General features: G+C 38.5%; 1 protein-coding gene across 3 annotated transcripts; it reads left to right on the plus strand.

The window, feature by feature from the left end:
• The first annotated feature begins 41 nt into the window (after positions 1-41).
• Positions 42-24,656, plus strand: Sgo2 (shugoshin 2). 3 transcript variants are annotated; one of them, XM_087566158.1, is made up of 9 exons: positions 42-332; positions 2,165-2,290; positions 4,071-4,246; positions 5,139-5,216; positions 6,762-6,847; positions 13,134-13,372; positions 14,640-17,255; positions 18,894-19,044; positions 24,365-24,645. In XM_087566158.1, exons 2-9 carry the CDS (start codon positions 2,167-2,169, stop codon positions 24,378-24,380), a joined length of 3,486 nt encoding a protein of 1,161 aa, XP_087422284.1. In that variant the 5' UTR covers positions 42-332; positions 2,165-2,166; the 3' UTR covers positions 24,381-24,645.
• Positions 24,657-25,020: the final 364 nt, after the last annotated feature.

Consider the following 25,020-nt stretch of genomic DNA (forward strand, 5'->3'; position numbering starts at 1 on the left):
CTTTCTAGGAATCTGATTGGCTGGAGCGTCAACTGCTAACTGCCGCGGCGTTTAAACCTAAAACCGGGTCGCCGTGGACTGTCGAGCTCCTCAGGCAAGTGTGGGCACCCACAGCTGAAGAACTCGCCAGTGGACGCGGAGGAGACCTGCTCGGCCAGCAAGTCCTGCGGAGCCCTATTCCTTCTCGGCTGCTTCTGGCGTCTCAATCCTCGCCAACGAGCGGCGGCTCGCAGGGCCGGGACGCGGAGCCCGGACGCAGAGCGGGCTTCGGATCAGGGCGGTAACCTGTTTTTGAGCTCCCAGCTGGGCGAGTGGTCGCCACTAGCTTTCAGGTCAGTGCCGGGAGGGAAAGGCAACTAGGTCCTTGTGACCGGGTCTGAAACGGTTGCTTGCGTGTAGATAGGGATGCTATCTCCAGGGGTAGTGCCTCCGCCTAGCTTGGTTAGAACAGAGAACCAAGAGCTTGGCTCGGTTGGGAGATGACACTTAAGGATAGAGATGGACTGTATGCTGGGGGATGGCGTAGGGGGTCCACGGGAGAGAGCAAAGCAGAGTGTTTCATCAGGATCTGTTTATCCGCCCCACCGCCCGGGAAATGGGGTCAAAGATGAGAAGTCACAGCAGAAGGTCTGCTACAGAGCTGTGGATTAGACTGGAGGGAATATTGAAGACCTGCAGTTAGCCTCCTTCCTTTTCTGCTCAGATTGGCCTGTGGGTTCTGCTGGAGTTGGGGCCTGGGATAATGCAACAAGTTGGAAGAGGGAGGTTTGTCAAGGAAAACTTGTAGAATGAGGGAGTCTGTTGGAGGGGTCCTGCTGAGGTGTAAAGCTTCAGTTAGCCTAGCTGCTTCCCTGCGGTTTTATATTTTCTTTTGGTCAAAGCTTCAGAACAATTGAACTATAATGTTAATACGTTCCTAGTGAATTTCCTCCCTGTCGTAGAAATTCACCTTTCCCCCGTCATCTTCTCAGTCATTCATTGACAGCTTTCCACTTTGCTCACCGCTTTCAAACATGACCATTTCAACATTGGGCGGATTTTTTTTTTTCTATTGAAAAGTTCTTTCATGTGTCCATATTTATTTCTGTCAGAATAGTTTATCCAAGGAGCTGCTATGTGCCGGGCACTAAGAGGCAGTAAGAGCTCAGTAGAAAACAAATTTGACAGAAACTTGTGTCTGTCAGCATTGCCCGAACCTCTGCTCGTCTCGGTGAAGATGCTTGGGATAGTATTAGGGATGCCTACATGAATGGGAATCTCATCATTAGATCCTTACATTAAATCTGCAGACTGTATAGATTTGAGAATTGCAGGTACCTGACTAGGTCACCTTCTAGCCAACTAGAGGACCAATTACAGGATGTGAAGAATCGGAAGGCAGTTAGGTTGAGGACGATGAAGATGCTGGGAATCTAGGGGTTTGGGGGATGGATATGAAAAGAATACTGAGATTGTTCTGTGGACTCAGATCAAGTAGTGGAGCAGCTTGTGGGAGGAATGCAGGTTTGGGGACTTGACCCCATTCAGTCACATAGCCCAGCATCATCACCTGCACCTCAGTGAAGCTTTTCTTGATCTGTTTTCTCTGCCCAGATAGCGTTAACCACTTCCTTAATATCTTGTGTATTAAAGTCATTGTTGTTGTCTTATAGTCTAATTATCTTTCTGTTTCTGTTACATGGTTAACCAGTGTAGACCATCAATCTAGATGTAAGCGAGCTTATAATTTGCTGTCTTCCCAGCCCCTCCCCTACTCCCTGAGTGAGTCACTTCTTGTGCTTCCATGAAGGTCCACTTGCCTGTCTAAGGTTATACTTTTGCATACAGTGTCTGTGTCACACTGGACTTTTCCTTCCATGACAGCAGGGACCCTGTCCTGTCATCTGCTTGTAGCCCATTGTGCCTGTTAGGCATGTAGATAAAATAAAGGTTTGAATGGAAAAACAAAAATATTTACTTTTTTGCAATTCACTAATTCTCCTGATTATATAAATTTGTATTTTGAGATTGTTATGCAAAGGACTTTGCAAATATTTATGTAGACAGTGTATTTTGAGTCATGGTGGTTGTGATTTAGAATGGATGTTACCAGGTTTTACACTTACTAATCAGTACTGTAGTCTCACCCCACCCCACCTCATCCTTTCTTTTCCTTTCACTTTAGTGATGGAGTACCCAGGGATAGAAGATGACTCTGTTTCCTCTGGAATTAAGAGACGAGTGAAGGATAGAATTGCAAAGACAAAGTTGAATGTTTCTCTTGCTTCAAAGATCAAAACAAAAATATTAAGTAAGTACCTACCTTATTTGGGCAAATAAAGAAAACGACTAGAATGACCACTTTGTTAGCTGGTACTTTTTCTGTTTGATCTTTTCTGTCTGTGGCTTTCAGCTATTCTGCTGAATGGTTTTGCTAACCTGCCCTTGGTGATAGTTGAATTATAAGCAATGTGCCCCAGGTAGCTACTTATTATTGCACAAAGACAGTACCAATATGGCTTCTCTAGAAAACAGCTAAATAGAGTAAGATTTGCTCGGCGTTCTGTGGCAGTCAGGTGACAAGATCGGGTGTGGTAGTACATGATTTTATATAGGCCGGAGTTCACCAAGAAAGCCCTACAAACTTTGGAAATGAGATTTTTATGAATCCTGGCAGTATGGTGTTAGGAAGGCAAACAGACAACAAATAAAACCTCAAACAACAAAAATAAAACAAAATTCCATGAATGTGGAAAACTCCCCAGAATAAACTTTTATTGCTTCCCAAAATTATCTCAATGGTTTATGCCCACGTTGGCTACACTGGGGAATGTACTGTCTACACCCATGACTTAGCCAAGATGTCTAAATATCTTTAAATCAGGACATTGCTCCTACCAGGATCTGTAGGTAAATCTGAATTAGCTCACTTTCTACAATGGTTATTTCCTGTTTCATTTGTCAGGACCATTTGGAAAACAGCAGGGAAATGTTATTTCAGCTTCTGGAAGTCATAACTGGTTGTGGTCTGTTTCTATTGAGTATGCCAGGGAGAGCCAAGTGAATCAACTCTACTGAAGATGAAGTCCTGTTGTGGATTCTTTCTTACTTTTTTTTTTTTTTTTCCATTTTACAGTTCAGCCATTGCCCCTCTATTCTTTCTTTCCTTCTTTCTTTTTTTTTTTTTAGATGTCCAAAATGTTTCTCTGAATATCCAAAAAGGTTATATTTAACAAAACTTATGTTAGTAACATATGTTAGCACATGCATATAATTTCAGCGTTCAAGAGACCAAGACAAGACATATTAGCCTGTCTCATGTGTGTGTGTGTGTGTGTGTGTGTGTGTGTGTGTGTGTGTGTGTGTTACTGTGGAGTAAGTATGTTATTGGCATGTAGTAGAATCTAAATTCAAGTTATGAAAATATAATTTGATTTAATCATACTAAAGAAACAGTACTTTTAAGGTGAGTTTAATCATTAAATCCTCACTGAAATGTCTTTGCTACCATTTCAGTAACAATTTAAATCATAGTAACTTAGATTGCAGTCAATTACTAAAAAAGGTATATTCATTTAGATAGAGGTGAAGATCCCACAGATCCTAGACAAAATGTCCTTTCATTTGAGGTTTAAGAAATGGTATTTGGGAGCATAGGCAATTTTATTGAGTTGTGAAGCCACAGAAATGTCTGCAAACACTTCAGATTGGCTGCCCTACCTCCTGTTGTTCTCCAGTGAGAGCTCTGGGATCATCTTCCCACCCTGCCTCTAGTCAAGGTGGGGAGAGGAGCGGATGACAGCATCCCAGGTGACCTGAGGCTGCTGTCATACGCAGTGCTGCCTTTCTCTAGTTCCCAGATGCCTCTCAGCATTTGTCTTCTCTCTAGCTTTTCTTTCTTCAGCTTCAAAATCCGGGAACTTTTTTTTTCTCTAAAACTGTATTTGTATTGCCATTCTTTTTCAACTGTCATTTGATATCTATAAAGTAAACCATTTTTTTCTGAAATAATTTTACTAAGGAATGCAAGATTTCATTAAAGAAATATAAGGTATAAGTTGAGTGTTAACTTTTTAAAAATATTTTTGCAGACAATTCTTCTATTTTCAAGATCTCTCTAAAGCACAACAACAGAGCATTAGCTCGGGCCCTTAGTAAAGAGAAAGAGAATTCTCGAAGAATCACTACTGAAAAGGTGCAATTACAGAAAGAAGTAGAGAAACTGAATTTTGAGAATACCTTTCTTCGCTTAAAACTAAATAATCTGGTATGGAAATCGTGTTGTTTTGGACTCTCCATTAAAATGGAATCTTTTAACTACATTCCTATAGAAACCCTAAAAATGTTTTTAAAATTTCAGTTGTAGAGAATTGTTGAAGGTCAGTGTAAGGCTGTGTAAGTCTATGTTAAGGATCAACACCTCCTGGTGATAGAGCAGACATTTTAAATCTTGCTCTGAGTGCACGCTGTGTGCACCATAAACCAGTGCACACCGCCATCAACATTTGCTCACCATAAGCAAAACTTGGCTTGTTCATACACTTTTTAAATGGCGAGTGTAATTCCTCTAAATAATTGAAGGGACCCCACAACATCTCTGCTCTCCTTTAATCTTGCATTTCATTGGCTACAAGCCAAATAGAATTGAGGAGGTTGTCCTTTCTTTGTAGTTTTAGGTCTAAAATGAGTAGAAATTGGTTTAAAATGGAAAAAATGGCCTGTAATACTTTAATGGTTTAACTCATATTACTGACCAGCTATGTTTATTTTCCATGTGATATACAGTTATGTGAAAACAGAAAAATACCAGAAAATTGCTAACTAATGTCAAATGTTCAGTGTATCTGTGTGCATGGCTGTTCTGACTGAACGTTAATGCAGCTTTTGAGCTTATGTGATCTCAGTTGAAAACAGTCACCAGGCCTGACTTCATGCCTGCAGTCCTAGTAGTGTAGAAGCTGAGGCAGGAGGATGCCACTAACTCAAAGCCAGTCTCCACTATGTAGTATTTAGTTCTAGACCATCTTGGGTTACAGTGTGAGAATTTGTAGAATCAAAAAAATTTTAAATTTGAGTCTTCTTACACTGATGCTATCTATAAATGTATCATCATAACAAATTTCAAGCCTTAATTAAAAGTCTTTGTTTTATATGTACAGAATAAGAAGCTGATAGAAATAGAATCACAAGTGAGCAATAGTTTGTTAACTGCAATTGAAATGAGCAGTCTTTCTGAGGTAAGTGAATTCACGTGAGTAGGGCCATTTTTTTTTATCATTACTGAAGATAGTTGAGATTAAATAGCATCAAGGTAAGATATTCAAATGTGCAAAGAAATAACAATAATCATGTATCATGCATCATCTTTACAACTTGTTATTGAAATTATTAAAATCTAATTTTGATTAAACTGCTTTTTGGAACATAATGACCCCCCCCCCCCCAAAAAAAAAAAAGATTTAGAAACAAAGTCTTAGTAGAATGGAACATTTCAAGATAGAAAAGAATTTATTTTAAAATAAAAAGAATTGAAAAATTATTGGGGTAAAAAATAGGCAGATCCTATTGTCTACCAACCAGTCTGTATGATAAATTCTAGATTATTTTAAATATTGACACAAAATAAACCACAGACATACATAAGAGTCAGTGTTATCCATGCATGAGTTGGAAAGTTTTGCCGTTCTTCTGAGCCTGACCTAAGGAAGGCCTTGCCATTCCTGTGGGCTTATATCATATGCGGGATATCATATCAATAATGCACATTCTCAGGACTCGGTCCACTCCCCATACCCATTAAGCCATTTTCCTTGTTAGTCACACGAGTTGTCTTTTGCTGTTACCTTGATGTTAGTATAGAGTACTTTTCTCTCCTATATCATATTTTTTTTTCTTTTCTGGATTATTTTGCGTCAGTATGCAAAAAGCTTATCATAATTCATCTTGAAAACACTAACAAAAAGACATTCTCCTCAGCTACTGTCTCATTTGTACTTTTTTCTGAGACATATTCCTACATTCTTCTTGCTTTTGATTCACACCTCTAGATTTCTACATCACTATGGTGTTTCCACAAGTCAACAGTGGTACTAGGGTGACAAGATCCCAGGGGCAGGCAACTACTGGTTCTTAGGCTGATCTTAGGACTTTGGATACCGTACTCTCCGAGATCTTTTCCCACCTCTCTGCCTCTTCTTTCAGCCTGTTTTTGTTGTTGTTGTCTGTTTTGTTTTTGTTTTGTTTTTTTGGTTTCCTTTCCTAACTGCTAAGTTTCAGAGTGCCCATTAGATTTCTCTTTTCTGTCTGTACTCGTTCTTGTTAGGTAATTTTACCAGTCTTTGTTTTAATTACTAACTTGTACTGGTAACTTCCAAATGTGTGTTTCCATGCTACATAACACATATGGAATAGACGGGAACAAATTATGTATAGCTATAACTATTTTGTATATATATTGGTATATACTCTTTTATTTCTAATTAGAGAAAGTTTAAGGGTTACTTAACAAAAATATCAGGATTATCACTGGAAATATGATGAAGGATGAGCTATTTTAATCTTATCTTTATACTATAATTATTTAACTATTAAAGCCTAAAGTAAAGGCTGGGTAGTTCAATGGTAAAATAGCTAGCTGGGCATGTACGGGTCCTGAGTTACTCTCCAGCAATACGCATGCATAGTAATGTTTCTTTGGTACCCTGGTATAATTTGCTATTTTAATGACAAATCTGACACAATAGATCGTTTCTTAACATTTTCTTTGTTTTGCTCAAAAATAGTTCCATCAAAGTTCTTTTCTCCTGTCAGCTAACAAGAAAAAAAGGGTCAGTAAACAATGCAAGCCTGCACACCTTCCATATGCAAGGTAATTGTTTACAACTGAGTTACATATTGACTTATGGTTTTGTGCCTTAGGGGATGGTAGATTGGGCTTTGAGTGGTTTTATTTACTCACATTCTAAAAACAGAAAAGATAATTATAGATAATGACTTATAAATAAATAATGTGTAATGTTGCTTTGTTGAATTAGATATTTCATAGACTTGTATTTTATACTTCAGTTTAGTATGCCTTTAGTTACCTGGGCTAGATTGACGCTGGCTCAGAGTACAGACTCCATAAGATAGTGTTCCTTGACAACCTACCGCTGTGCTACTAAGGTGGAAATGGAAATCGTGTGGTGTCTTATTAAGGCTGGCTCTTCAGGACTCTGAGGAAACTGTCCTCAACTGCAGATAAACTAAATAGGTTGTAGTAGTTGCTACTTTTAGTTACATTTTTTTTTTCTGGCCTCTTTTCTTGCTGAGCAAATCTGAATAACTGTTTCCACCTTTAACGTCATGTATACTTAATCCTAATTTGTGAGATTAACTCTCATTTTCACTATTCTCTTGTCCAAAATCTCTTCCCTTTTTTGATTGACTTGGTTATAAGTTGACAAAGCATACTCAGTTTCAAAGCTGACATATTAAACAGTAGACACTGGGAGATAGATGTGAATTGACCCAAGCAGTGACTGGAATCTTTCCATCTACTTAATAAGTTTAATGTTTTTGTTTTAAGTGTATATATTCTCTTGTATATTACATAATGTATATGTAGACACGAGTTGCCTCAGTGTAAAGATCTTGTATATATGTGGGTATGTGCATGAGTACTATTCCAATGGCAGAAAACTAGAAAGTCACTTGAAGCATCAGTGTGATTGGTAGTTTGGTTAAGGGGAACCTTTGCCCTTCAGTGAAAACATGAAATAAGTAGAGGCATTCATACATGAAATACTGTATCTGGAGTCTGTATTGCTTTCATTTTGTACCAGTACATTTTTAGTGTATTTTTAAAGTAGAAAGTTGTATTATCCTATACCTTTATATTTTCAAGAACACATTAGCTGTTATGCATTTATTGTTTTACATGTCTAGTTGTAGACAGATGTGGTGGTGCAAACCTATAATCTCAGTGCTTGAGAGGTTGATGCAGTAAAATCTCTATACATTTGAGGCCAGCCTGGGCTACATAACAATTTCCAGGCCAGGTTGGGTGACATAGGTAGACCCTATCTCAATAAACAAACCAGAAAACCACAGTCAAGTGTGTGTGTTTGCAATACAAAAAATTTTATTGTGTCCTTTAATGAGATTTTGTTTAAAATATTTTATACATATTAAAGGCAGGTTTTCACAAGTGAACAGTATTACATGACCTTGTCTAGAGGACCCTAAAGGAAAAAAAGCAGAAAAGGTTACTAATGATCTCAGATATCCCTGTAGGCTTCCTTTCTGATCATCACCCGGTGCCTGCCTACTCAAGGATTCTGACCTTAAAACATCATACATCAATTTTGTGTGATTCCTCTAATGATCAGAAAGTACTTTTAAAATCTGACTTTTGCTCAGCATTATGTTTGTAGGAGTTCTCTATGTAGCTGTATGTCTTCCTCATTGCTGTGCAGTATTCCACTGCATCTCCATTCTGCTGCGTTTCCAGCTCTGGTCTGTTACAGATAAGGCCATCACAGTGCATATATAGATAGCTCCCTCTTGGTGAATGAATACACATTCTATTTGGTGTAGACTACCAAATCGTTTCTGAAGAATGGTCCTAGCAGCAGTATGTGAGCATTCCTGTCCTATATCCCCCGTGTAAAGTGCTGTTAAATTCAAGTTTTTATCTTTATTTCCCAGATACCAGTGAAGTTAAATACTTGTTTATATGTGTTCTTTTGAGTAGTATTTTTACTCTGTGTATAACAAGTGTTTTCTCTCTGGCTTGCATCTTTTCTTTTTTATCTCCTTGGTAAATTTAGATGAGCAGTTTTTTATAAAGCTGTGTGTGTGTGTGTATGTGTGTATGTGGGTGTGTGGGTGTGGGTATGTGTGTTTGTATGTATGTGTATTTCCTCCCAATGTTCTGATTAATACTTCCTGTAGCTCTTAATTGATCTTTACTGTTTACAAAGTCATTCTTCTGTTGGGGTTCAGGAATTGCCATACAGACCGTATGAGCACTGATCTCAATTCAGCAAGAATATTTTATTGAACACACATCCCAGGACTAATTGATCAGGACCACAAAAATGGACTTGGAGCCTAATTGTGGTACCAGTCTGTTAGGGCAGGCTTTTTATAGGAAAAACCAAGTTCAGAAAGGTGGAGGCAGTGCTACAGTTTGGCTATCAGCTGACTTTTAAGCTGATTCGTCCTAAGTGAAGTAAGAGGGGCGGTGGACGGGTGAACAGGGGCATTTCAGAGCATTGAGCTAACAGAGCATAAGTAATACAACCATAGTGTTATGGCCTTTTAGGAGAATTTTTCAGTGTCAACTATAGATAATTACTCCTGGAAAGTAAAGTCTGAGAACCTTAACTTAATTTTACCTTATGAGCAGAATGGAGACTGAATACAAAATGGCTGCATTTATGCTAAAAGAAGCAGAAGCACTTTCTTTTACATTGTTATTTTTAAAATAATTTATTATTATATGCATGATGGGGATGGCAAGGCACTTCCATATGCCATAGCATATGTGTGATGGCCAGAGGATAACTTCATGAAGTTACTTCTCCTTTGGTCTTCATATGAGTCCTTAGGGATTGAAGTCAGGTCTCCAGCCTTGTATAGTAAGTGCTTTACTTACTCTCATCTATCTCATCGGCTTCCCTGTCCCATTTAGATATTCAGCCTACTTAGATTTTTTGGGTATTATGTGAGGGAAGGGTGTTTTAGGGTTTGCTGCTTGAACAGACACTGTGACCAAGGCAATTCTTGTAAGGATAACATTTAATTGAGGCTGGCTTACAGGTCCTATGGTTCAGTCCATATCATCAAGGTGCATGGCAGCATCCAGGCAGGCATGGGGCAGAAGTCGCTGAGAGTTCTACATCTTAATCTGAAGGCTGCTAGAAGATTGGCATCCAGGCTGCTAGGACAAGGGTCTTAAAGTCCACACCCTCAGTGACACACCTACTCCAACAAGGCCCCACCTTCTCATAGTGCCTCTCACTGAGCCAAGCTTATAGAAACTATAACAAAGGATCAGAGTTGTTATTGTTTTGTTTTTTAGTGTGGAAATTTCATTGGCTTTGCACCATTTATTGAAAACACTATCCTTCCCTTACCTAATGGCGGTTTCATCTGTATCATAATGAACTGACTGGATGGATATGGAGGAGGCTGTTTCTGAACTCATTTCACTGTTCTTATACGTGAGTCTTGTCACCACCATGCTGCCTAAACTATTAGTTTTCACCTAAGTCTCGTTTCAGTCAGTGTCCTTTACTTTATTCATTCTTTCATTTCTCAATATCACTATGACTGTTTTGGTCCTTTGCATTTCATAAGTAGTTTAACAATTTGCACCCCTCCCAACACACACACACACACAAAGGGATAGTGGAACATTTATTAGGCATTACAGGATAATTTGGTCACACCTTGAGATTGTTTTATTTACTGGAAAAACCTGTTTCTAGTTGTGCTGTGGCTCAGCCCTAACACACACATCAAGAACTTTCTGTTTATTGTGACCAGGATTGTACAAAGTCAACATAGGTCAGGTGGTAGAACAAGCAACCAGTTGGCAGGGAGTGAACATTGGAAAAACCATAGAGAGTAAAGGAAGTCAAGAGGACAGATGGAGAGGCAGACAGGAAGTAGGAGAGACATTTAATTTGAAGGGTTTTTAGATAGAGTGGGACATCAGCTGAGGAGGAAGATCAGCTGGGTGCTCTCTCTGCCTCTCTTAGCTGTCAGGCTTTTACCTCAGCATCTGGCTCCCAAGTCTTTATTGGTGAAATCGAACATCTGAGATTATATTAATAAACAACTGAGAATTTGTTCAGTTTGAGGAAAGTAGAAAGTTTATATAATAGTTTCATCTATAAGCATACTGTATCACTTGGTCTACTTAGCTATTACGTGTTTTCTTCTATGTTTTATAGGGTTTTTTATACAAAGTTACTCCATATGCTGAGTTCTTTCCTACTTGCTTGATATTTTAGTGTTGTGCTGAATGAATTCCTTTGTTTTGATTGTTTGAGCCAAGATTTCAAATAGCTGAGGCTGCCCTTGAATCACTGTTCCTCTGCCTCTACTGCCGGGATGCTGGGATTACAGGCATGTGCTCACGTGGTGCACTTGTTTCTTAAACTATGTTTTCGTCTTGGTTCTAGCTTGCAAAAATACAATTAATTTTTAGATACTGGCCTTGTTTTCTAGTAAGCTTGTTAATTCTAACAGTTTGTTGGGACTATCTCTTTGAATTTTCTGTGATTATACTTTCGTTGTTTGTAAGAACTGTTTTCTTTCCCCTTTGCAAGCCATTTACCTTTTACTTTTTCTTACTTCATTGCAGTAGCTACTTGTTCAAAGTTGGAAAGTCATCACAACAGGCATTCTTTGTGCTTCCATTGTTAGGTATGATGTGAACACTTGGATTTTCTAGGTCTTATCAGATTAATAAAGTTCCAGGATGAGACAAAATATCACAAGTTCAAAGCAAACTGAAAGCTTGGGAGAAATTACCTAAGCCCACAGTTTGTTTGTTTCCATTCATTCATTCTTTATTATTGTGTGTGCATGTGTGTAGTATGTGAATGTGTATGCATATTTATAGTGGGTGGGTGTGAGTACAGATGCATGTATGCCACAGAACTTGTACAGAGGTCAGAGGACAACTTTCATGGTCATTTCTTTCCTTCCACTGTAGGTTCTAGGGATCAAATTCAGGTCCTCAGACTTGTATGGCAACTACTTTTACCTATTGGACCATCTCACTGGCCCTAAGCCTATAGTTTTTTTTTGTTTGTTTGTTTTTTTGGTTTTTTTGTTTTGTTTTGTTTTTTTGTCAAAAACTTTTTGATAACATCCCATTTCTCTTATTAAAAATGAGGGCATAGGGGCTGGGGATTTAGCTCAGTGGTAGAGCGCTTACCTAGGAAGGACAAGGCCCTGGGTTCGGTCCCCAGCTCCGAAAAAAAGAACCAAAAAAAAAAAAAAAAAAAAAATGAGGGCATTCAAATTTCCTATTTCTTGGTCAGGTTTTTAACTTTTCTTTAAAGAATCCTTCTATTTCTCATTTTTCACCTAAAGTGTCAAATTATTGAGTCAAATTAATGTGAGCTGCTCTGCACAATAAGACTGTCTCAGAAAAAAGAAAACTTAAAAGCTCATTGCTGAGAGTTTCTTTGTGAATAGCTATTGAATTAATCATGTACTTCTTTGTTGCTGTTGAAAAGATACTCCTTTATTAGTATAATGAAGTTTTTCTACTCATAATAAAATACAATGAATTGGTTGATTACTATTAGTGGGTGTATGGCACATATGATGTGTATGTGGGCTGTGTACACATGATGTATATATGGGGGTGCAAATACCTGGCATGTCTGTGAAGGTCAGAGAACAACTTGGTGGAGTCTATTTCCACTTTTCCATGTGTTCTGGGATTGAACTCTGGTCATCAGGCATTCCAGGGCAAACCTCTTACCTGCCGAGCTGTTCCTCTCTGTAATCTGTTTTTAAATTCCTTCTCTGCATCACAAAATCATTATTGTTGCTTTAAAGGTGTTTTGCATATGTGTTATAATAAAAATTATTAATTTTCTTTTGTTGCAGTTATTTTTCAGGTTTAGGTAATTCAGTTGTGCTGACTTCAGTTCTAGTTCAGGAAGCATATTACGAAGTGGTATTACTTTTCTATAAGAGCTTTAAAAAGTTACCTTATCCTATAGCTTTCTTGTAGAGAGGTTTTGAGAGTATGCCATTTCTCTTTAAATTTTTATTATTTTTAATTGTGTGTGTGTGCATGTGTGTGAGTGCAGATGGTCATGGAGACTTGAGGCTGATCCTCCCAGAGCTGAAGTTAAAAGTAGTTACAAGCTACTGTGGGTATGGGCGGTAGAACCAAACTCAGGTCCTCAGGAAGAGTAGTGCATGCTCTTAACTGCTAAGCCATCTCTCCAGTCTCTATCCCATTTCTTTAATAATAATCCTTAGGTTCTACATATCAATTTTTTACTTTTTCTTCAAAAATTCATCCATTATTTTTTCTAAATAGTCAGGTTATTGGCACAAGTATAGTGATTTTTTTTTCTTCCTATGTAATTTTTGTAAAACACAGAATTTCTTACTTTATTCTCACTTGCCTTTAGAGTTCTAATAACTTCAGAAAATGATGATGATGATGATGGTGATGATGATAAATGGAAAACAAAATGTAACAACAGAACTGTATCAAAGACATCACCTGATAGTACCTCTTCTGTATCAAGACAGTCTTTATCCTTACATCAGTGTAATTTGGAAGTATTCCTTCCTCAAGAAGATAATCAGAAAACATGTGAATCAGGTCATTCAGAATATACTTCAAGTGTTGATGTACTTCCTAATGGTAAGATTGATTTTAAAGCTTTATGTAGCTTTTCTTAAGGGCAACAGTGTCTAAACAGCTTATCAGTTATGTAGGTCTCTTGTATTGCTAACTTGTACTTGCTAACTTCTACCATTTAAAACTATTGGTGAAAATTTCAACTTGAAGTAAATACGCTGGCAGTTGTCAGATCCATGGCCCCCAATACTGTTTGTTTAGCAGCAGTCTTCAGAAATGAGCAAGACCAAGCTTTCCATTTTGCTTAGCTTGTCATTTCGAACTCTCATTACATTCATTTAGTTTCATCTTCTCCTTTTCATGGATATGAAAAATGTTCATCTAGATGGATATAGTGCCGATTTTTTCAAGTTCATAACCAATTATTGATTATGATGGTTAGTTTGGATTATCAAGCTGACATAGTCTAGAGTCATCTGGAAAGAGAATCTCAATGAGAGATGGTCTAGATCAGGTTTGCCTGTGGGCATATCTGTGGAGGATCATCTTGATTTTACTGAGTTGGAAAGACTTGCCTACTGTGGGTGGTATCATTTCCTTGGCAGGAGATCCTTAACTGTTTAAAAGCAGAGAAGGCAAGCTGAGTACAAGCTTGCATCATTCATTGCTCTCTTCTCATGACTCTGGATGTGGCTGTCTGCTTCAAGTTCCTGCCACTTTGACTTCCTTGCAATGATGGACTGTGACCCAAATAAATTCTCCTTTACGGTGCTATTGTCTTTGTTTTATCAGAGCAACAGAAATGAAACTGTCATAGTGCTAATGAACTTGAGTAGTGACTTAGTAAGAGAACATGATGATACTTAATTTCATTACATGGTCTTCCTAATTGATAATCTGCGGTGCTTACGTACTTGTTAAATATTAGCTGACTAGAATATAGAACTCCACTTGTTAGGTTGAGAGCATTTTAGTTTTCCTTGCCACAGTCTTAGGCATCCTCCCTACCAGAGTTGCTGCTGTTATTTGAGTTCATGGTCTCCTTGAGCCCTAGAAGTAGGAATTGCTGGCTCCATGACTGTGTACACCCATTCTAATCTTGGGGCCGAGGCTGGATGAATACTCAGTAGTATGCATTTCCCATGGATTCAGGTGTAAAATGTGACCTGTGAGCACTCTAGTTAGTCTAATGGATTTTTATCAGCATGAATTCTGAATAATATAAGGGTCTGAGAAGAACAGATTGTCAGAAGTCCTCTCTGTGAATCAGCTAAGTATCTGCTTTGTTTACTGTAGATTATTACTTATTTTCCTTTTCTTTATTTTGTAGAGAGCCATTACCACTCAGATCAAAGTCCTAAGAGTTTTCTGAGTAAGATGAAAGATGCTCCGTCTCCCAGCCCCATAAGGGAAAAATTGTCACTTGGTAATGTGACTAAGAGGAAGAAGTGTGTGTCTTCAGCTGCAGACATTCTGCATGTGGCAGATTTAGATCACCAATCAATTTCAAGTCCAGGATCAAATTGGAATAATGAGATAAATGGTTGTACTAATGAAACCAGTAATAACGTGCAAAGAAATACAGAGTGTTTTCCTGACTTACCTTCTGAGTCTTCCAGTGGTCCTAATGTAAAGTGCATGGAACAAGTACAGAAGAACACTGATACCTTTCACTTGCAGAAAACTGTGTATGAAGACGCTGACATGGAGTTAACTGCTACTGACATAGGCAAGATTGTAACAATTTCAAAAAGCAATAAAAGTCAAAATAAGAAAAAGGCAGATTGTAGAAAGGAGACTTTCAGAAAAGTGAAAGGTCCAAGCTCTGATAGGAAGAAAGAAAGATCAAAGAGAAAATGTAAAGCTAGTTCGGAAGGTGCTGAGGGAAAGACTGAAAACAGACCAGAGAGAGGCTCTGGTGTCCTAGATGGCAGAGGGGATTCAGAAGATCCAAACTGTATTTCCAATAGTGAACAGCCATCTCAGGTAAACATGCAGAAGGAAATAACCTTCCAGAAGAGCTCAGATCAGGAGAACGTTCAAAATCAAAGGAGGAGGCAAACGTATACGACAGATGAGCAGGAGGAAACAAACCCTTTCTCCAGATGTTCAGTCAAATTCCTTCAAGATGGTAAATTTGATCCGTATCAGAACACCCTACACTGTGATTTAAGTAAGCCTTCTCGGCAGACATTTGTGATTCAAACATCAGAAAAAGATAACTTACTGCCAAACCAAGACAATAAAGAGAACATTTCTGAAAACCTAGAAGATGCAAATGAATTTCATATAGCTCATCTTTCCATCAAAGATAATGAAAATGTATGTGACCATGAAACTCAAACAATTTTGGACTTGAAAAAGAATGTCAATGCTCAGCAAAATCAAACAAAAATAAATAAGACTAAGCAGAAAATAAATCGAAGAACCAAAATAATTTCTATTACAAACCAAATAAATGAGGATAATGATAAAGATATTCACGTCCTAGAAAAAGGCAACTTTCCCTTCCAAACCCAAGCAAATAAAGAAACCACCAGTGGAAACCTAGAAGCTTCAAAAGAATTTGAAACACCTCTTTACACAAGAGACAGTGGAAGCTTACATGACTGTAACACCCAGAATGTTCTGGATCTGCACAAGCAAATCACTAGTATATACCCTGGTCAGAATAAGTCCCAAATTAGCAAAATCCCTAGACAGAAGCTAAGTCGCAAGACAGAAGTAATTTCTGAAGTGAATTGTTTTAGTAATGACAGAGATGTCCTTTGTTCAGAAAAGGATGAGTCTTTCTTGCTACAAAAGGATAAAGAGATCCCTGGAACCTTGAAAGACGTAAGCGAGTTTGATAAGCCTGCTTTTTATAACAAAGATAGTGTGAAGTCATGTGATTTTAAGGCTGAACCGTTGTTGGGGTTGAAAAGACATGACCCTAATATGCCACCTGCTTGTCAAGCTGACTCAAAGGTAGATAAGAAGCTTAGACAAAAGGTGAAGCGAAAGACAGAAATAATTTCTAAAATCAACCAGATACATAAAAATGATGAAGGAAGTGCACATGACCCATTAAATAAGGAGCTCCGTCAGAAGGTTAGTATATCAAAAATCATTTCTGAAATGAACCAAATATATGAGACTATTAATGAAGATGGGAATGCCTTTAAAAGCTCGCTCAAACATTGCCAAGATGTTATGAGTTGTGACTTTGGGAAAAAAACCAGTAACGAAGAGGAAAATCATGATCTGACTCCAGATCTTTGCTCACTAGTTAAGAAACCAAGGAAAAAGGTATCATGTAAAGCAGGGAACAGTTTGACAGGAGATAAGAACAGGTGTATTTTGCAGTTAACAGGTTCTTCACAGGAGTCCGTCACCTTGGACTCTGGCTTAAAACACGGTCCAAATGAAGCAGATTCTGGCCCTGGAGAGCAGACTAACCTGCCAAAGAAGCAGAAACCAAGCACTGTGAGTACACTGGGAGACGCCTTCTCTCTGAGTGTGGTAAGAGAAGGAAGCCACCCAGCCCAGACAGGTAGTAAAGTGACATCCAAGTCAAAGAAAAGAAAGACCCCTCTAAGATCCTCTGATACCCGTGGAGCAGTGGAGAGAACACCGAACACTGATGGCATTACGGCAGTTTACTTCCAACAGACTGAGAAGGAGAACTATTTGGAGAATGAGAAAATTGCCAAGAGTAAGCCAGACTTTCGCTCAAAGGTGTTGAAACCTTTATCTGAGATATGTTCATCTAACATAAAGAATTCTTCCTTGGGCAGTATGTGTGAGAGTTCTGTGCCTTTGAGTACTTTTTCTAGTAAACCCCTGATGCTAGAAGAAAGTTCTTCCCTGGACAGTACATGCATCTTTCCAGTAGGTGATGGTGCCCATGAAAAGTTAAAGGAAGGCACTCCTACATCCCACTGCAGGACACAGAAGTCAAGACCAGGTAGGCCAAAGGTTTAGAATTGTATTCTTCTCACTTAATCAGTGGTGTGTATTCTGTTAAAACTGGCTTTTTTTTTTTTTTTTTTTTTGGTGAAAATTTTGAAATAGTATGGATATCATCATCTATAGAAACAGACATGAGAGTTTGTACATTGAGAAGGTAACAGATTATCTTGTGCATTTGAAATATAAAACTTGAGTTAGCCTTTACTATAAAGTCATCTAATAATGGTTTTAGGCAGCTAAGGTCTCTCTTCATGTGTTTGGAGGAAATCAAATGTTGTACAGGGAATTGTATTGAATTTATTCTACCAAAGACATGTTTTATAAGAGTGGGGGGTTCAGTCTAGCAGCTTACATGTAATGGATCAGATAATGTAAAGGTTAACAGGGACAGTATGTGGTAAATTGTTTTAAAAGCAGACACTAAGCTAAGGATGTAGAATGAGAAATTTTGATTAGAGGAAATTGCAAAGAAAGCAAGTAAGTAACATTTTAGACTAATGAATAAGCACGATTTTTAGCATTAGTGTTTACTTTTGATTAACTATTATTAAAATAATAGGTGTTATGAACAATCAAGTAAATCAGAGGAAAAAGCCCAAAAATATGGCATTCACTATTTACCATATGTAGACGGACTTGAGTCTATGAATTTTTTTTTTTTTTTTTCGGAGCTGGGGACCGAACCCAGGGCCTTGCGCTTCCTAGGCAAGCGCTCCACCACTGAGCTAAATCCCCAACCCGAGTCTATGAATTTTTAAACACATTCTTGAAATCATATTTTATAATCATATTTGTCATTAGAGATTTTATAACATTAGACATTCTTATGTTGAAGTTTTTCTACTTGATGCCAGTATTTCAGTGTGTCTATAGATCACTAGAATTTTGAGGCTAAGCCTAGTCTAGATAAAAGGGACCCAAAGCAGAAGAATTCCAAGAGTCTGGGTAGTAGGTATGTTAGAGGAATAACTCCTCATGGTGACTTCCACACACTGAGCAACCAGATCTCCGTGAATGAGTTTTGAATGAGTGTGCAGAGATTGGTGTGGGTATATGAAGAGTTGAGCCATAAAGAGCTTTTGTGATTTCAGAGGCAAAACATTTTAGTTAGCAATTGCAGTGAAGGACTTTCAGTTGGGAAAATGCCTCTTGTAGGCAAATCTGTAATGCACTTTCCAGATTAGCCATTGGTGTAGGAGGGCACAGCCCACTGTGAGTGGAGCCATCCTTTAGCTGTTGATCCTGGATTCTATAAGAAAGCAGACTGAGCAAGCCATGGGAAACAGCAAGTCCGTCAGCAGCACTCGGCATGGCCTCTGCATCAGCTCCTGCCTCCAAGTTTCTGCCTTGATTTCCTTCAGTGACAGACTGGGCTGTGGAACTGGGAGTGAAGAAAACCCTTTCCTCTCCCAAGTTGCTTATGATCGCAGTCTTCATTTGCCACAGCAATGAAAACCCTAAGTAATGCCTTGCAATTGGTTTATTTTATATTTTTTAGCTCCTTTTGCTCTCAAAATTAATTTTTTAAGTTTTAAAATTTGATCTCTTTGAATGGTAAACTGTATTGACCTCATACTTATTTTTATATCTTTACATATGCTTGTACAAATATTTGTGAAAATGTTCTTTTTAGGTAGCAGAACATCCCTGGTCTTGGTGGATAACAGTTCTGTTTCTAGTAACACTGCTAACCCTGAAAATGAGTCAGAAAGGCACTCTTCACACCAGATGAGGAGGAAAAGACAGTGCACCCCTCTCAACCTGACCGAACCAAGCCTTAGAAGGCAAGTGTTACAGTATTGGTAATGTGCTTCTGAGGAACGGTTTGCCTGGATTAGTATTTGAACACTCCTGAATATCACTGACTCATATGAATCAGTCACGTGGTACGAACTTGGTAGAAATGATTGGTAGCTATAATTTTTTTAAATTTGTTGAATACAATTTACCAACCAGTGTTTTCATAGCTATCATGTTTATTTCCTGTGTTGCTCCCTAGAAGTCAGTGTGCTTTATATTTCCTTTGATCCCAAAGAATAACAGTTAAAAAGATTTTTTCCTAACTGCAGATATATAGTAGTAAAGAAGACTCTGAGCCCTCTCCCAGTTTACCCATTCCTGGAGTTCTATAATGACCAGCATTGTGCTGTATCTGATTCAGCTGTTGTACTTTTTTTTTTTTTAATCTTTTCTTTTTTAAGATTTATTCATTTATTATATACAAGTACACTGTAGCTGTCTTCAGACACACCAGAAGAGGGCATCGGATCTCTTTACAGATGGTTGTGAGCCACCATGTGGTTGCTGGGAATTGAACTCAGGATCTCTGGAAGAGCAGTCGGGTGCTCTTAACCGCTGAGCCATCTCTCCAGCCCCAGCTGTTGTACTTTTAAAGCAAATCTCTAATACTGAGTGATTTCATTCATAAAAGACTTCTATATGTACTTTTAAAGAATAACATTTTCTGGTGCTGGAGAGGTAGCTTCATCGGTAAAGTGCTTGAACAAGCATGAGGCCCTGAGTGCAGACCCATAAGTCATGCAGGTACAGCAGCATGTTCCTGTCAACCCACCACTGGGAAGGGAGAGACACCCTGGAGCTTGCTGGTCAGCCAGTCTAGCCAGATCTGAAAGTTCCATTCAGTGAGAGAGCCTATCTCAAAGAGAATCAATTGAGGAAGACATTTTGACATTGACATTTGGCCTGTACTCACACACACACATTTCTTAACAGTTTGCCACGTTAGGATTAGGTAGAACTGGTTTATATTATAGCTCAAGGTGTAGTTTGTTCTGCATGCATAAGGCTCTAGTCCACAAAGCTATCAATAAATTCTTATGTCTTTTAATGAATAATGTATTCACATTTTTTTAATTGCCATAAAATCACTCCAATGACTGTTTACATTGTTTTCTTCTAACTGGCCAACTGTATATCACTAATGGGTGTTTTCTGCTTTAGAGTACTAAGTAGAGCCCTATGTTATGTTTAGCTTTTGCTTTTCTTTAACCTCATCGTACCTGTGTCATTTCCTACTCTTCTTTCTCTCATGGCATCCTGAAGATTACCAGTCAATTATTTTGTAGAATATCCACAAATTGAGATTTGGGGATTTTTTTACTTTTTTTATGATCATATTGTAATTATGAATTTTAAGTGAATTCCACATGAAAGATGTCCTAACATCGTATCAAGGATTTATTATGCTAGTCTGTTCCTTTACCATGACAGAGCTAACCTTGATCTCTTAGCTATTGTTGAAATCTGCTGGGTTTCTGCAGTGTGAAATTTTTATCTTTTCCTTAAGGATTAGGGGAGAGCCTTTGAATCTTTGACATCCTGTATGTCAAAATTTTGTTTAATTTTAATATTTATTAGTAGATTTTGCTTGAAACCGATGCCAGTGTGATGTGTGAGACCATTCCTGACATTCTGCTTCTGTGAGGAAATACTTCTATGAGTTAATAGCCCCACATTATAGTCTCCTTGAAATCCAGTATTGTCCATCTTTACTTCGTTATTCAAGTGATTCCACCTTTGGTATCAGGAGCCCCTTCAGAATAGCTTCTGATTTCCTCTAACAAGACTTCATGCTCTTGACCATTTCATTACGTTCTGACACCACAGATGTTCAGGTTTGTACTTTTTCTGTCCTGACCCTGGAATCAGATACTTCTTAGGAATTCTGATTTTCTTGATTGTAAAATTGTGTTTAGCAGCCAGATTCTGTGTCTTACATATGCTCATGGCTGACGTTATAGTACTGCCTATTTATTGCTACATAGTATTATCATAAATCTGGTAGCTTAGAACATAGTACCCATTTATTCTTTTTCAGAATGTAGGCATGGCTTAATTGGTGTTCAGGGTAGGTCTCTTAATACTGTGATCAGAGTGCCATAGAGTTCTTAGCTGGAGGTTCTGATCACAGACACTATTGGTACAATCTCCTCATGAGGGTAGAAGCATCTTGCTATTGGCTGTGGATTGTTTTCACCTCCATGCTACATGTGCTTCCCTCCCAACAAGGCCACTTGCTCAAAGCCAGCTATGGAAAGACTCTACAGCAAAACCCTTTAGTGAGATAGTATTATAGTGAAATGTGCTCTCAAAAGTCAGGTGGCCTCTCACCCTTGTCACTTTGTTAGACTCAAATCACCGTTCCTGCTTATAATCACCTGGAAGGACTTATATAAAGACATGAATGCCAGTAGATCGGGATTGTGGGTAGTGTGTTGTTGTAAAAATATAAAAAAATAAAAAAAAAATATGCTTGTCTTTTAGCCCTGCGAGGTCCAGCACCACAGTGCCCCAAGATGGACATCTTAATTCTCAGTCAGCAAAGCCTCTCACCCGCTCTGCTCCATCCCATACCACACTGCCAAAGGCCTCTCTCTGAGCCTGGTAGCAGTCTCTCTACTATCTAGTTCCCAAGGCAGGTTTCCATACCAGAAACACACATCCCAAATCTGTGGTGTCCCAGACTAGCCGCCGCACACTTTCTTATACCTAAATCACTTCCTGAAAAAACACACAACACAATATCCTTTGGCCCAGTTGATAAGATATAATTGCCCACCTAAACATACAAAGCCCAATACACACCAATCCCTTAAGAACATTTGTAACAACCTGTAAAGGTACAGCGTATTGTCCTGCCATGGCTTCTCTCTCTCTGTCCCTCCTCACTCTTCCTCCTTTCCGTTCCAGTCTCTTTCTCTTCCTTCAGACTTTTCTCCCGCCCATCCTGCCTTCTCGTCCAATTACAGGCTTCTTTCTATCTTGTACCTGCCTCACCTGTGACATCATCCCACAGTAGTGTTCTTGTTATAATCTGTATACCACAGGGATTATGTTTGGGCGCCTCTCAGAGAGCACTAGGATATATATATATATATGTATATGTATGTATGTGTATATATATATATATATATGTATGTATATATGCATATCCATATGTATGTATATATCCTAGTTTCACACTGTCGTGTGGCAAAACTTTCCTGGGAGGAAAAACCCATACATATACCCACACCAGATAGAAAACCCACCACAGGACAAAGTTCAACTTACTTACCAGTGAGTTTTATTGGAGTTACTTACAGGAGTATGGCTGAGAGGTTACTTACTGGAGCCGGAGTGGCTTAAAGACAACTGTATCACCAAAGCCCACCCTAACATGGGTGATATCTCACAAAAGCTGGAAAACATGGGCACATCCCACAAGCAGCACAACAGGCTGGGGAGTGTCCTTTCCAGATGTCTCAGTTGGTCTAAACCTCTTCTAGATAATTCAGCTAGTTTCTACTTCATCCGGGCAGCTGGTCTGACCTCAGAGTCTTCTTTGAAGTTTGGCTTATCTAAGAGTCTTGGAAGCTCTTAGCAGAACTCTCAACTTTCATTGCTCAATCTAGAGAATCTGGTCAATTTCAGGGACTTCTGGAGCTATTTTGAGTTGTTTGCCTACTGCTTAAGGAGCTTCCTGAGGGTAGAATGTTTTAATCCTGGAGGAAACTGGTACATAACACCCACATAGACATACACTTTTATATTTCTATATGTATTATGTATATAATAAAAATCATGATGCATTAGATCTAGTCTAATACTGCTAGTTTTAATTTAATATTGCAGGGTTCTTTTTAGCATTCCCCTTCGCTTAATTTGTAATTTCTCAATTAGTAAGAAGCCTAGTTTTCACTATCTGAAAGTATTTACTTGTTTGTTCAATTCTAGTACATAATTTCAGATTTTTCCATATCCCCGTCAAAACCTTTTTTAATTATTTTTTTAAAGATTTATTTATTATATATAGCATTCTGCCTGCATGTATGCCTGCAGGCCAGAAGAGGGCATCAGATCCCATTACAGATGGTTGTGAGCCACCATGTGGTTGTTGGGAATTGAACTCAGGACCTCTGGAAGAACAGCCAGTGCTCTTAACCGCTGAGCCATCTCTGCAGCTCCCTGTTAAAACCATTTTACCAGCTGGATTTATATATAATTCTCTCTGCTGTGGATTAGATGATTTCATAATCCCCTGAGATCAGACATTATTGCTTCTCTTGGTTGTACTGATGTGCATTCCCATCCACACTGTCATGGAGCACACATACCCCAAACACAGTGCATTGCCATGTATTTAATTTGTGCCAGTGGTGGGTGAGTAATGCTTTCTGGGCACTGTTGCATTATCTGGTGGTAATATCTCTAGGTTCACTCTGTCCTTGTCTCTTAGTTTTCCCTGCCTGATGTTTCTTATCCTAACTGTGCTGCAGGGAAATCTATGTGTTGCTGTGTGCCCATGGAATTCTTTTCTACCAAGTCTTTGTTTCATAAAGATAATAGCACTTTAATTTAAAGACATGATTACATAATCATTATCGATTAAGGATTTTACTATTAAATATCTTTTCATATTCAATGCTTTGCAACTTAAAGATTTTTAAAAATATCTTTGTTTTATCTTCCTATGATTCTTGTATTCCAGGCCTCAGGTGTGGGAGTTCTATTTGAAATAGACACTCCTAAAGTGTTCTGTTTCCAACACTGACAGCTGGTTGTCATCATTCGTAATTTGTAATGAAAGGATATTGTGCTTTGTATTTAACATTTTTTATCAAGTCCAGTTACTCAAAATGGTGTTGTCATGGCTCTGGAGATGAGTGTCAGCAGAGAAGGGACCCTGCTTTCCAGCTAGCCTTTCTGCCTTTTCAGTTTGAGACTATGTGTGTACATTTCAACCAGAAACTATCACCCCTTACACACATGTGCATGTGCATGCACACACAGTGTAGAGAAGAAATTCAGTGCCACCTGTAGCACTGGGTACTAGGAGGGTGGATCAGCCCTCTTCCCGAGCAAGCAAGCCAGCCTGATGAATACTAACAACCAAAGGAAACTTAATGCACTTCTTGACTAACATGAATGGAGAAAGGACCTCAGCCCAGAGACATGAGCAGGAACCCAAAAAGGGAAGTGGACCAGAAGCGTGCCTGAGGTGCTTTTCCAGTTAGGGAAGCTTGACTTAGCCTTATGGTCAGAATGGGAAAAAATTAGCTTGGAATTTTTATTGCTAATCTTGCTTTTTCTTTTCTTTTGCAGCAAGATGAGAAGATGAAGTGCAGGTGAAGTGGATACAGATCCTAGTTTTTCCAAGTTCCCAAAGCACAAGTCAGAGCAGAAGTATAAGTAGAACATGAAACAAGTATTCGGTTGCTTGAGTTTTGTACATGAAGAAGTATTCTGTTACCTTTTCTTTTCTTTTTTTTTTTTTTTTTTTTTTTTTTTTGGCCTTTCATGGATTAATGCTTTCTCTATTCTTACATTGAGATGTATGTGCATAAAATAGCTGTATCTTAGATAATAAACTTTTTTAAAAAACATTTGTCATCACATAACTTACTGATTTAAATTTTTATTGAATTCATATAGCCAAAGTAACTATTCTTATGACCAAGTAAAATGTCACAGTAGTTTTGCCATGGCTATCTTGTATGTCAGGCTCTCTTGTCTTTTGCTTTTGAACCATTCAGTTACATGAATATCATAGAGGATTTGGAAGTCATCTCTTGTCTGAGCATTTTTGTTTCCTCTCACCATTCTGCCTGTGTTAGAAACACTTGTTAGGCCACAGCCTCTCTCATTTACACCAGATGGGATGACTAGGGCAGAGGTAACTGTCATGGTTAATACAAGCGTCTCTACAGAACTTAGGGTCACATAGGAGATACACTCTGGGCATGTTGTGGCTTTCAAGG

This window comes from Rattus norvegicus, chromosome 9 (assembly GCF_021556685.1).
Source record: "Rattus norvegicus strain SHRSP/BbbUtx chromosome 9, alternate assembly SHRSP_T2T, whole genome shotgun sequence".
In the NCBI taxonomy this organism is placed as follows: Eukaryota; Metazoa; Chordata; class Mammalia; order Rodentia; family Muridae; genus Rattus; species Rattus norvegicus.

Bases quoted from the DNA above. Each gene is read 5' to 3' on its own strand.
- Sgo2 (XM_087566157.1), top strand. From the start codon at position 2,167: ATGGAGTACCCAGGGATAGAAGATGACTCTGTTTCCTCTGGAATTAAG. The intron at 5,217-6,761 runs GTAAGTGAATTC...GCTCAAAAATAG, and splicing joins AAATGAGCAGTCTTTCTGAG to TTCCATCAAAGTTCTTTTCT. The intron at 6,848-13,133 runs GTAATTGTTTAC...ACTTGCCTTTAG, and splicing joins GCACACCTTCCATATGCAAG to AGTTCTAATAACTTCAGAAA.